The 13,174-nt window shown below is 40.1% G+C and overlaps 1 protein-coding gene across 10 annotated transcripts in view; it reads right to left on the minus strand.

Moving 5' to 3' along the window:
• Window positions 1-13,174, minus strand: part of LOC122222814 (coiled-coil domain-containing protein 170-like) — a 49,432-nt gene that overhangs the window by 16,856 nt on the left and 19,402 nt on the right. For all 10 annotated transcript variants that reach the window (XM_042943472.1, XM_042943471.1, XM_042943469.1 and 7 more), the window contains one exon: window positions 9,479-9,735. In XM_042943472.1, coding sequence (XP_042799406.1) covers window positions 9,479-9,735 — 257 coding nt within the window. The remainder of the gene's footprint in view (window positions 1-9,478; window positions 9,736-13,174) is intronic.

A 13,174-nucleotide genomic window follows, 5' to 3' on the forward strand; every position in this document is an offset into this window, starting at 1 on the left:
TGACTTTGGCTCAGGCCATGATCTCATGGTTTGCAGGTTCAAGCCCCACATTGGGCTCTGTGCTGACAGCTCGGAGCCTGGAGCCTGCTTCAGAGTCTGTGTGTGTCTCTCTCTCTCTGCGCCTCCCTGTTCATGATCTGTTTGTCTCTCTCTCCCAAAAATAAACACATTAAAAATTTTTTAAAAAAAGATTATATTAGAGACATGCAGGAGACCCTCAATAGGTCTAACACACCTATAACAGTAGGCCTAGAGTGAGAGTAGAGACAGAATGGAAAAAACAATATTTGAAAAAATAATTCCCAAGACTCCATACCTGATGAAAGACATAATTGATAGATTCAATAAGTTCTTTAAATCCTAAGCAGGACAGATACAAAGAAAGCCACACTAAGACACATCATAGTCAAATTGCTACCAATAAAAAGCACACCTTATTACCTCCAAAGGCACAGCAATAAGACTGATAAATAACTTTTCAACAGAAACTATAGATGTCAGAAGATAACCAGATGACATTTTAGAGTGCTGAAAGAAAAAAATACTGGCAACCCCAAATTTTGTACTCAGTAACACAAACCAAAACAAAAAATGACCTTCAAAAAATGAAAATGAAATAATATAGTTTCAGAAGAAGAAGAAAAAACAGAAAGACTGTCAGAAGAAATGCTTTATAGGAAACACTAGGGGAGGTTCCAGTCCAAGATGGTGACATGGGAAGACCCTGGGCTCACCTCCTCCATGGAGGCACCAGGTCTACATCGATCTGTACAGCAATTCTGCCCTAGGGGGAGCTGAGGGCTGACTGAGCAGCTTCTATACAACAGAGGATGGGGTGACCACATGGAGAGGCAGGACAGACAGAGTAGCCGATACCCCTGCAAGCTCCGGGTCACTGGCCCACACCAGGTCCAGATGCCCTGGGGCTTGGAGGGAAAGCTGAAGGTTGGAAAGCAACTGGAATGTGGAGGAACTGGCCCTGGAACCTTGCCCAGTGGTGAGAGAGCTGTTGGAACTCTCTCTGGGTAGCATAGTCTGTGCTCCCCCTCCACCACGGTGGGGATGTGGATGGGAGCAGGGTTCCAAACCCCTCGTTGGCCTGCCACCCCAGCGAGCCTGGGCCCACTGGGTCCTGGGCCCATACCAGCCCCAGACACCCTGGGGCATGGAGGAGAAGCCACGGTTTAAAAGAGCAGCTAGGGTGTAAATGAGCTAGGTCTAGAATCTCGCTAGGCAGTGAGGGAACAGGTAAAGCTTTTGCTGGGTCAGAGGGGCTGGGGAGCACCATGGTTTACCTTCCCCTTCTACCTGGATGGTGCAGATAGGACAGGGTCCAGGCTCCATGGCCAGCCTGTCATGTCAACAAGCCCCATGCCCCTGGCCCACACCAGCCTCAGACACCGTGGGGCACAGAAAAGCCACAGTTTAAAAGAGGAACCAAATATAAAAGAGCCAGTCCTAGAACTCTAACAGACAGCAGGGGGACCTGCTAGAACTCTCCAGGTTGAAAGGGCTGGTGAGCACCACAGTTATGTTCCCCATCCAACTTGATAATGTGGACGGGAACAAGGTCCAGGTGCCATAGCCAGCCTACCACCTCAGTGAGCCCCAGGCCCCTAGCCCGCCAACCCCAGCTGTCACACAAAGATGGCCCCAGCATGACACACACTGGGACACCCCTGGTCCAGCACTCACTTTGGCTCCAACCATCATGCCAAGGTGACACAGGCACAAAGCACCTCTTTGGAAAATTCCAGGCCCACACCACTTCAACTCCAGATAGCTTGCTAGGGGACCCCTGACACAGAGCACTCTGGGACCTCTTAGCTAATGCCTACTTTGGCTCCAGCTGCCTTGCTAAGATGTCCCGTGCATGGAGCACCCTGGGAACCCCCAGCCCGTGTTCACTTTAGCTCCAGCTGCCCTGCCAAAACACCTCCTGCATGGAGCACCCTGAGACCCCAAGCCCACCCCTCACCTCGGCTCCAGCCACCCCACCAGGGAGCCCTCTGTACAGAATATCCTGGGACAACCTGGCCCATGCTGGCCTCCATTTTAATCACCCCAATAGGGCACACTCTTCACTGAACACCTCAGGACACCCTAGCTTTCACCTACTTCTGCTTCAGGTATCCTCCCAGGCTGATCCTGTGCAGCACATGCCTCACCTCAGTTCCAGACATCCCACTGGGACACTTCCTACATGAGGTGCCCCTGGACCCTTGGGCCATGCCCTCCTGTGGCTCCAGCTGCCCTGCCAGGGCACTCTGTGTGAAGGACCCCAGGACCCACTGGCTTGAGCTCACTTCAGCTTCAGCTGTCCTGCTGGGACACCTTCTACACAGAGTCCTGGGACCACCCAGGCCCACACTCACTTCCGCTCCAGCCATCCCACCAGGGTAGCCACAGCATGGAGTGCACTGGGACCCGAGCCCATGAAGACACAGTTCCAGCCAGCCAGCCAAAGGCACCAGCCACATACAGTCTACACAGAAGATGACCATATACAAGACCATTCCTGCAAGTTTAGGAGAAGGAGCTGTTCCATCTAATTCATAGAAACAAACACAGACAGTCCAGCAAAATGAGGAAACAGAGGAATATGCTCTGAATAAATGAACAAGACAAAACCCCAGAAAAAGAACTAAATGAAATGGAGATAAGCAATATGCCTGCTACAGAGTTTAAAGTAATTATCATAAAGATGCTCACCAGACTGGAAAGAAGAGTAGACTCAGTGAGAACTTCAATAAAGAGATAGAAAACATAAAGAGAACCAATCAGATTTGAAGAATACAATAACTAAAATGAAAAATACATTAGAAGGCAATCAATAGTAGATTAGAGAATACAGAAGAATATATCAGCAATCTGGAAGATAGGGTAATGGAAATCACCTTAGCTGAACAGCCAAAAGAAAAAATAATCTATTTTTAAAGAGGATAGGGTACCTGGGTAACTCAGTCAGTTAAGCAACTGACTCTGGATTTTGGATCAGGTCATGATCTCACAGTTCATGAGTTTGAGCCCCATGTCAGGCTCTGTGCTGACAGCCCGCTTGGGATCCTCTCTCTCCCCCACCCCTCTCTCTCTGCCCCTCCCCTGCTCACTCTCTCTCTCTCTCAAAATAAGTAAAATAAACTTAAAACAAAAAGAGGATAGGTTAAGGGATCTCTTGAATAACATCAAGCAAGCAAACATTCACATAATAGGGGTCTCAGAAGAAGAAAGGGGAAAAAATTTTATTTGAAGAAATAATAGCTGAAAAATTCCTTAACTGGAGAAAGGAAACAAACATCCAGATTCAGGAATCACAGAGAGCTCCAAACAAGATGACTTAAGGAGGTCCATATCACCAACACATAATAAAATAATTAAATGTCAAAGGTTAAAGATAAAGAGAGATTTTAAAAGCAGCAAGAGAGAAGCAACTAGTTACATACAAGGGAAACCCCATAGGCTATCAGCTGATTCTGCAACAAAAACTTTGCAGGCCAGAAAGGAGTGGCATATATTCAAAGAGCTGAAAGGAAAAAAACCTACAACCAAGAATATGCTACCTGTCAAGGTTATCATTCAGAATTGAAGAAGAGATAAAGAATTTCCTAAACAGGGGTGCCTGGGTGGCATAGTCAGTTAGTATCTGACTCCTGATTTTGGCTCAGGTCATGGTCTCATGGTTTGTGAGATCGAGCCCCACATCAGGCTCTGAGCTAACAGTGTGGAGCCTGCTTGGGATTCTCTCTCTCTCTCTCTCTCTCTCTCTCTCTGATCTTCCTTCCCCTCTCCCCCAAATAAATAAACTTAAAAAAAAAAGAGTTACCCAGACAAACAATAGTTAAAGTTTATCACCACCAAACCAGCTTACAATAAATGTTAAAGGGGCTTTGTTAAGTAGGAAAAAAAAGGTTATAATTAGAAGTAAGACAATTATGAATAAGAAGATACAAAATATATGACAGCATATACATAAGATGTGGAGGAGAGTAAAAAAGAAGTTCTTTTAGAATGTGTTCAAATTTTAATCAATTTACTATAAACTGCTAAAAACTTAGGGTCCTATATATGAACCTCAAGGTAACCACAAACTCAAAACCTATGATGAATACACAAAAAATAGAGAAAAAGAATTCAGGCATAACACTACAGAGAGTCATCAATCACAGGGAAAGACAGTTTGAGAGGAAAAGACAGAATAACTACAAAAATAACCAGAAAACAACAAAATGAAAATAAGTACATACTTATCAATAATTACTTTCAATGTAAATGGTCTAAGTTTTCAAATCCAAAGACAAAGGTTGGCAGCTAGATTAAAAAAAAAAAAGAGCTATCTATATGCTGCCTACAAGGGACTCACTTCAGACTTAAAGGCTTACACAGACTGAAAGTGAAAGGATAGAGAAAGATACACCATGCAAATAGAAATGAGAGAAGAAAAAAAGCCAGGATAGCAATAGTTATAACAGAAGAAATAGACTTTAAAACAAAGATTGTAAGTAGAGATAAAGAAGGGCATTACATAAAGATAAAGTGGTCAATCCACCAAGAGTATATAATGACTCTAAATATCTATACACCCAAAATTGGAGCTTAAATACATAAAGAAAACATTAGCAGACATAAAGGGAGAAATTAACAGTAGTACAATAATAGTAGAGAACTTTAACACCTCACTCACATCAATGGATAGATCATCCAGGCATAAAATCAATAAGGAAACAGTGTCTTTGAATTACATATTAGACCAGATGGACTTAACAGATATATACAGAACATTCTATCCAAAACAACACTATGCATTCCTTTCAAGAGCCTATGGAACATTCTCCAGGATAGATCACACATTAGGCCACAAGGCATGTCTCAATAAATTTAAGAAGATTGAAATCATATCATGCATCTTTTCTGACCACAATGGTATGAAATTAAAAGAATCATAAGAATGTACTAGAAAAAAACACAAATGGAGGCTAAACAACACGCTGCTAAACAGTCAATAGGTCAATTTAAAAAAATCAAAGAGGAAATAAAAAAATACGTGGAGACAAATGAAAATGAAAACACTATGGTCCAAAATTTTGAGGACACAATGAAAGCAGTTTTAAGACAGAAATTTACAGCAGTACAGGTCCACCTCAAGAAACACACAAACACAAAATCTCAAATAAACAACCTAATCTTATACCTAAAGGAACTAGAAAAAGAAGAACAAAGTCCAAGTTTAGTAGAAGGAAGGAAATAATAAAGATTGAAATAGAAATAAATGAAATAGAGACAAAAAAGAAAGAGACAAAGAAAGAAAAAAGAAAGGATCAGTGAAACCGAGAACTATTACTTTGAAAAGATAAATAAAACATTGATAAACCTTTAACTGGACTCATCAAGAAAAAAAGAGAGAAGACACAAACAAATAAATCAGAAATGAAAGAGGAGAAGAAACAATAGACATGACAAAAATAAAAAGGATTATAGGAGACTACTCAAAAAATCATATGCCAAAAAATCGGACAACCTAGAAGAAACGTATCAATTCCTAGAAACATATAATTTTCCAAAACTGAATCAGGAAGAAATAGAAAATCTGAACAGATTACTAGTAACAAAATTTAATCAGTAATAACAAAATTTTAAAAATCTCTGAACAAACAAAAGTCTAGGACCAGATAGATTCACAGGTGAATTCTACTAAACATTTAAAGAAGAGTTAATGTCTATTCTCCTCAAAATATTCCAAAAAACAGAAGAGGGAGGAAAGCTTCCAAATATGAGTCCTGATACCAAAATCAGACAAAGACACTACATAAAAAGAAAACTATAGGCTAATATCCCTGATGAACATAGATGCAAAAATTCCCCCCAAATAGGAGCAAATTGCATTCAAAAATACATTGAGGGGAGCCTGTGTGGCTCAGTTGGTTGAGCATACAACTCTTGATTTCGGTTCAAGTCATGATCCTGATTGCGGATCATGGGTTTGTGGGATCAAGAGCTGTGTCAGGCTCCACACTGAGCAAGGAGCTTGTTTAAGATTCTCTCTTCACCTCTGTGTCCCTCACCCATTCTCTCTCTCTCTCCCTCACTCTCTCTCTCATTCTCAAAAGTAAAATTAAAAAAATACATTGAGGGGCGCCTGGGTGGCTCAGTCAGTTGAGCGACCGACTTCTGCTCAGTTCATGATCTCATGGTTTATGAGTTCAAGCCCTGCATCGGGCTCTGTGCTGACAGCTCAGAGCCTGGAGCCTGCTTCTGATTCTGTGTCTCCCTCTCTCTCTGCCCCTCCCCCACTCATGCTCTGTCTCTCTGCATCTCAGAAATAAATAAAAATTAAAAAAATTAAAAAAAATACATTCAAAGGGTCATCCACCATGATCAAGTGGGATTTATTCTGGGGGTGCAAGGATGGTTCACATTCATGAATCAATGTGATAAACCACATCAACAAAATGAAGGATTAAAATCATATGATCATCTCAGTGGATGAAAGAAAAGCATCTGATAAAATCCAATACTCATTCATGATAAAAGCTCTCAATAAAGTGGGTTTAGAGGGAACACACCTCAGCATAATAAAGGCCATATAAAAAAAAAAAAAAAAAGAAAAAAACCACAGCTAACACCCTACTCAATGGTAAAAAAAAAAAAAAAAAAAAAAAAGGGAGCTTTTCCTCTAAGATCAGGAGCAAGACAAGGATGTCTATTCTCACCACTTTTATTCAACATAGTGTTAGAGGTTCTACCAACGGCAATCAGACAAAAGAAAGAAAAAGAAAGAAAGAAAGAAAGAAAGAAAGAAAGAAAGAAAGAAAGAAAGAAAGAAAAAGAAAGAAAGAAAAGGCATCCAAATTAGTAAGGAAAAAGTTAAACTGTCACTATTTGCAGATAACATGATACTATATATATAAAACCTTAAAGACTCCAACAATAAACTATTAGAAATAAAAAATAAAATAAAGTCAGTAAAGTTGCAGGATACAAAATTAATACACATAAGTCGATTGCATTTCTATACACTAATAAAGTAGCAGATAGAGAAATTAAGAAAATAATCCCATTTATAATTATACCAAAAAGAACAAAATATCCAGGAATAAACTTAACCAAGGAGGTGAAAAATCTGTACTCTGAACACTGTAAAACATTGACAAAAAGAAATTGAAGAGGACACAAATGGGACGATATTCCATGCTCATGGATTGGAAGAATTAATATTGTTAAAATGCCTATACTATCCAAAGCAATCTATACATTTAATGCAATCCCTATCAAAATACCAATGGCATTTTTCACAGGACTTGAGCAAATAATAGTAAAGTTTGTATGGAATCACAAAAGACCTTGAATAGTGGATCTTCACGTGAAAAAGAATGAATTTGAACTCCTAACCCCTAACTCACATCATATACAAAAATTAGTCCAAAATTTTCAGAGATATAAATTTAAGTGTTAAGACTATACATCTTAAAAAGAAAATATATGCGTCAATCTTTGTGACCCTGGATTAGGCAATGGTTTCTTAGATATGACACCAAGTCTCAAGTGACAAAAAATAAACTTCCATCCAAATTAAAATACTTTGTGCTCCAAAGGACACCATTAAGAACATGAAAAGACTGAGCCAGGCTCAGAGGGACATGCGACTCCTGATCTCGGGGTTAGGAGTTCAAGCCTCACATAGAGTATAGAGATTACTTAGAGAAAAAAAAAAAAAGTGAAAGGACAACCCACAGATGGGAGAAAATACCTGCCTGTCATATGTCTGATAAGGGTCCAGTGTCCAGAACACATAAAAAACACACCTCAAAAATAAAAAGACAAATAACCCAATTGAAAATTGGGCAAAGGATGTGAATAGATATTTCTATAAAGAAGATACACAAATGGCCAATAAGCACATGAAAAGATGCTCAACATCTTTAGCCTTACAGAAATGCAAATTAAAATCACAGTAAGATACGAATTCCTATCCACTAGAACGGCTATCGTAGAAAAGACGAACAATAACAGATGTTGGTGAGGATGTGGAGTAACCGGAATCCTCAAACATTGCTGGTGGGAATGTAAAACGTGTAACTGCCTTGGAAAATAGTCTCGAAGTGCCTCAAAAGTAAACAGAGTTACTTTATGACTCAGCCATTCTACTCCCAAGGCATATACCTAACAGGAATGAAGCATACAGTCATGTAAAACTCACACGAGAATGGTCACAGGAGCGTTATGCATTAAGTCACCCCCAAAAAAGGAAACAAGCCAATGTCCATCAACGGATGAATGCATAAACAAACTGTGGTATATTCATACAATAAAATATTATTCAGCCATAAAAAAGAGTGAAGTATGCTGATTCATGGTTCAACATGGATTAACCTTAAAAACATTGTGCTAAGTGACGTGAGACACAGGCCATATATTGTATGACTGCATTCATGGAAAATGTCCAGAAAAAGCAAGTCCATAGAGAAAGAATGTAGACTGGTGGTTGTCAGAATGGGGAGTAACTGAAAATAGGCATGGGGTTTCTTTGAGGGGTGATTAAAAATGTTCTGGAATTAGTGGTAATGATCGCACAATCTTGTGAATATATTAAAAACTACTGGGGCACCTGGGTGGCTCAGTCAGTTGAGCAACCGACTTCGGGTCAGGTCATGATCTTGCAGTTTATGGGTTCGAGCCCCACGTCGGGCTCTGTGCTGGCGGCTCAGAGCCTGGAGCCTGCCTCAGATTCTGTGTCTCCCTCTCTCTGCCCCTTCCCTGCTCATGCTCTGTCTCTGTCTCTCAAAAATGAATAAACATTAAAAAAAAAATTAAAAAAAAACTACTGAATTGCATACTTTAAAGGGGTGCATTTTTTTTCTTTTTTTATTGAAGTACAATTGACTAAAAGGGTGAATTTTAATGGTATGTGAATTACATCTCTATAAAAACGTCTTTTTTAGGGGCACGTGGGTGGCTCAGTTGGTTAAGCGTCCAACCAGGTCATGATCTCATGGTTTATGAGTTCAAGTCCTGTATCACACTCTGAGCTCAGAGCCTGGAGCTTGCTTCAGATTCTGTGTCTCCCTCTCTGTCTGCCCCTCCCCCTCTTGTGTTGTCTCTCTCTCACTCTTTCCTTCTCTCTCCCTCTCAAAAATAAATATTTTAAAAATGTCTTTATTTATTTATTTATTTATTTATTTATTTATTTATTTATTTTAACAGGCTCCAGGCTCTGAGCAGTCAGCACAGAGCCCGACGCGGGGCTCGAACCCACAGACTGTGAGATCATGACCTGAGCTGAAGTCGGCCGCCCAACTGCCTGAGCCACCCAGGCGCCCCTAAAAAAAAATGTCTTTTTTTAAACATAATAATTTTGAGTCAGGTATTACATGAAATTCTACTAGTTTTAAATTCTGTGATCCATCAGGAATATGGAGTTTATATACTATTTGCAAACTTATGACAAATGAGATGTTTGAAAACAAACTAGAACATTTCCTACCTTAGATTGTTTTCCAGTTCTATAATTTTTTCAGTTAGATCCCAGTTGCCTCTTTCAAGATTCTGAATATTGGTGTTTTTCAAAGATTTAATTCTGGTTAGAGAAGCGATAAGTTCCTCTAGGTCCTTGATATCCTCTTTCAGGGACATTATCTGGGAAGACTGATGCACGTTATTTCGTTTGTAACTTTCTAGCTCACTCTTCATCTCTTGCAATGAAGTTTCTTTTATGAAGAGCTTGTTTTGAAGGTTTCTTAGCTATTCAGAAAGGGAAAATGTTACTTAAAATCATAATGTTGGTTTTAGAAAATTCATGACTTTAAATCATTATGGATATTTCAGTTATAACTTATTATACAATAAAATGAAGATTCTCAAATCTCCTAACAGTATATTCCAGTGTTACACTCATTTTTTTTTTTAAGTTTACTTATTTATTTTGAAACAGAAAGCAAGAGTTGGGGAGGGGCAGAGAGAGAGAGGGAGAGAAAGAATCCCAAGCAGGGTCTGCAGTAACAGCACAGATCCCATGAGCCTGAGATTATGACCTGGGCCAAAATCAAGAGTTGGACTCTCAATAAAAAAAAAAAAAGAGTTGGACTCTCAACTGACTGAGCCACCCAGGCGCCCCTGAAGAGTGTAATTTTTTTAAACATTTATTTATTTATTTTGAGAGATAGAGAGAGAGGGAGAGAGAGGATCCCAAGCAGCTCTGTGCTGCTGTCAGCACAGAGCCCACGTGGGGCTCGATCCCATGAACACTGAGATCATGACCTGAGCCTTTAAATCAAGAGTCAGACCCTTAACCGACTGAACCACCCAGGGACTCCTGAAGCAGCATAATTAAACAACAATAACAACCACAACAACAACAAAAACCATTAAAATGACACATAGGGTTTAGAATAAGCGATTTTATTCTCATCAACATTAAAGTTGTTCAAATTTTGTTGTGAGAGTAAATCACACCAATAATGAATTCTATGATGCCTAGCAGAAAAGAAATACCTAATGCTTTCACCGTAGACGTGTTACTTTATGTTGGTTGTGAAGGGGAGTATGTTCAGAGGCCTCTCTCCTTAAAAGCTATGTTTACACCACTTGTTTCCTGGCCTTATCTGTGCTCATCAGTGAAATGGTTGCATAGGAGAGTCAGGAGAAAGAATGAGGCTTATACTGACTATATATTATTTTAAAGCAAATAAAGGAAAGAAAAGATCATAAAGTTATGAAGAGAAGCAAGAGTGATGGCTTGCGAGAGAGGAAGCAACAGAAGACAGCCACAAACCGCTGAGAAAGACCAAAAAGAGATTGGAGAGGCAGAGTGCATGGCTGCTGTCAGGTGACTTACTTATCTTTTGGTAGCATTAAAAAAATTTTTTTTTTAATTTTAGGGGTGCCTGGGTGGCTCAGTCGGTTGAGCATCTGACTTTGGCTCAGGTCATGATCTCGTGGTTTGTGCATTTGAGCCCCTTGTCAGACCCAGTGCTGACAGCTCAGAGCCTGGAGCCTGCTTCGGATTCTCTCTCCCTCTCTCTCTGCCGCTCCCCTGCTTGCACTCTGTCTCTCCCTCTCTCTCAAAAATAAATAAACATTAAAAATTGTTTAAATAATAAAATAAAATAAAAAATTTTAAATTTTAGAATGGAGAGCAAGTGGGGGAGGAGGCAGATGGAGAGAGAGAGAGAGAGAATGAGAGAGAGAGAGAATCTTAAGCAGGATCCACATTCAGGGGGAAGCCTGATGCAGGACTTGATCCCATGACCCTGAGATCAAAACTGAGAGTCAGCTGCTCAACTGACTGGTCATTCGGGTGCCCCTTGGTATCATTTTTTAAACCTCTGCTCTTCTATCTGATAAGTGAAGAAAGTTCACTAGATGGAGAAAATTGAGGTACTGCTAATATTCAGGGGTCGGTTAACTTTTTTTTTAATGTTTATTTTAATATAGAGAGAGAGAGCTCACATGAGTGGGGGGAGGGGCAGAGAGAGAGCAAGAGAGAGAAGCCCAAGCAGGCTCCTCACTGTCAGTGCTGAGCCTCACGCAGGGCTGGATCCCACCAACCGTGAGATCATGACCTGAGCTGAAATCAAGTCAGATGCTTAACTGACAGAGCCACCCAGGTGCCCCAGGGGTCAATTAACTTTTGATTTAACCTAATTTGTTCAAATTTCTTAATAGGCTGTATAAGATCCTTATGAACTAGTAAGAGAGGAGGGAAAAGGGCAAATTAGATGTAACATTATAGGGGTGCCTGGGTGGTTCAGTCAGTTGAGCATCCGACTTCAGCTCAGGTCACGATCTCATGGTCCATGAGTTCGAGCCCCACGTCGGGCTCTGGGCTGATGGCTCAGAGCCTGGAGCCTGCTTCTGATTCTGTGTCTCCCTCTCTCTCTGTCCCTCCCCCATTCATGCTCTGTCTCTCTCTGTCTCAAAAATAAATAAATGTTAAAAAAAATTTAAAAAAAACTGCAAATGATTCTTCAATTATCTCAATAAAATTTTCAATTTTAAAATTAATAATAATGGGTTCTGACATATTTTTCCTTAGCAGGAAAATTTACATTGCCTCCATTCACCCCCTCCAGAACTAGCTGAATCCACCAGGTTTCTCCTATTTGCCTTATTACCAAGCTAAAGGAAGAGAAGCATCTTATCTGCATGAACACAGTCATATTGCCCTCACAAATAAAAATTTCTATGAAAAATCAAACTAAAAATACTGGCAAAACACACTAAATTTATTTTAGGACACCAGGCCTTATTATACATATTAGTAACATTTTTTACAAGTTCTTTAACTCCTGTTTATTACTACAGCAGTGTACCTGACTATACAAGAGTTTTAGTTCAATATCACAATGCCTAAATTAGACAATACAATCACCAACTGCATTCTTTAATATTCATCACTTCTATATCTGGCTTTTCTTAAATATAGCCCTTCTTGCACCTGTGTCTCCATTATTGGGCAGAAACACATGATAATGTCCCACAAAGAAATGAAGTTGATTATAACAAAAAAATTTAAATGCATGCAGTGAAGAGAATAAACTGGCTTATCAAGACAATTGTGTTCCTGTGGAATTAAATAATAGGTTATTGGAAAGGAGAAAGATGACTCATGTTGAAGATATTCTGTTGAAATCACTGGACTCTTTTTTTTAAATAACTTTAGGGGCACCTGGGTTGCTCAGTTGGTTAAGCGTCTGACTTCAGCTCAGGTTACGATCTCAAGGTTCCTCATGGGTTTGTGAGCTCAAACCCCACATATGGCTTGCTGCTGTCAGCACAGAGCCCGCTTTGGATCCTCTGTCCGCCCCCCCACCCCCCCTTGCTTGTGTTCTCTCAAAAATAAATAAATAAATAAAACATTGAAATAACTTTAACACTGGGAAACCATGCAATAACAGTCACCAATTTTTATTAAATTCAGAAAATCCCAATAAGTGATACAGAATACTTTTTTTTAATTTATTTTTATTTTTTTTATTTAAAAAAAAATTTTTTTTTAACGTTTATTGATTTTTGAGACAGAGAGAGAGCATGAACGGGGGAGGGTCAGAGAGAGGGAGACACAGAATCTGAAACAGGCCCCAGACTCTGAGCTGTCAACACAGAGCCCGACGCGGGGCTCGAACTCACGGACCGCGAGATCATGGCCTGAGCCGAAGTCGGACGCTTAACCGACCGAGCC

This window comes from Panthera leo, chromosome B3, assembly GCF_018350215.1.
Source record: "Panthera leo isolate Ple1 chromosome B3, P.leo_Ple1_pat1.1, whole genome shotgun sequence".
Classification (NCBI taxonomy): domain Eukaryota; kingdom Metazoa; phylum Chordata; class Mammalia; order Carnivora; family Felidae; genus Panthera; species Panthera leo.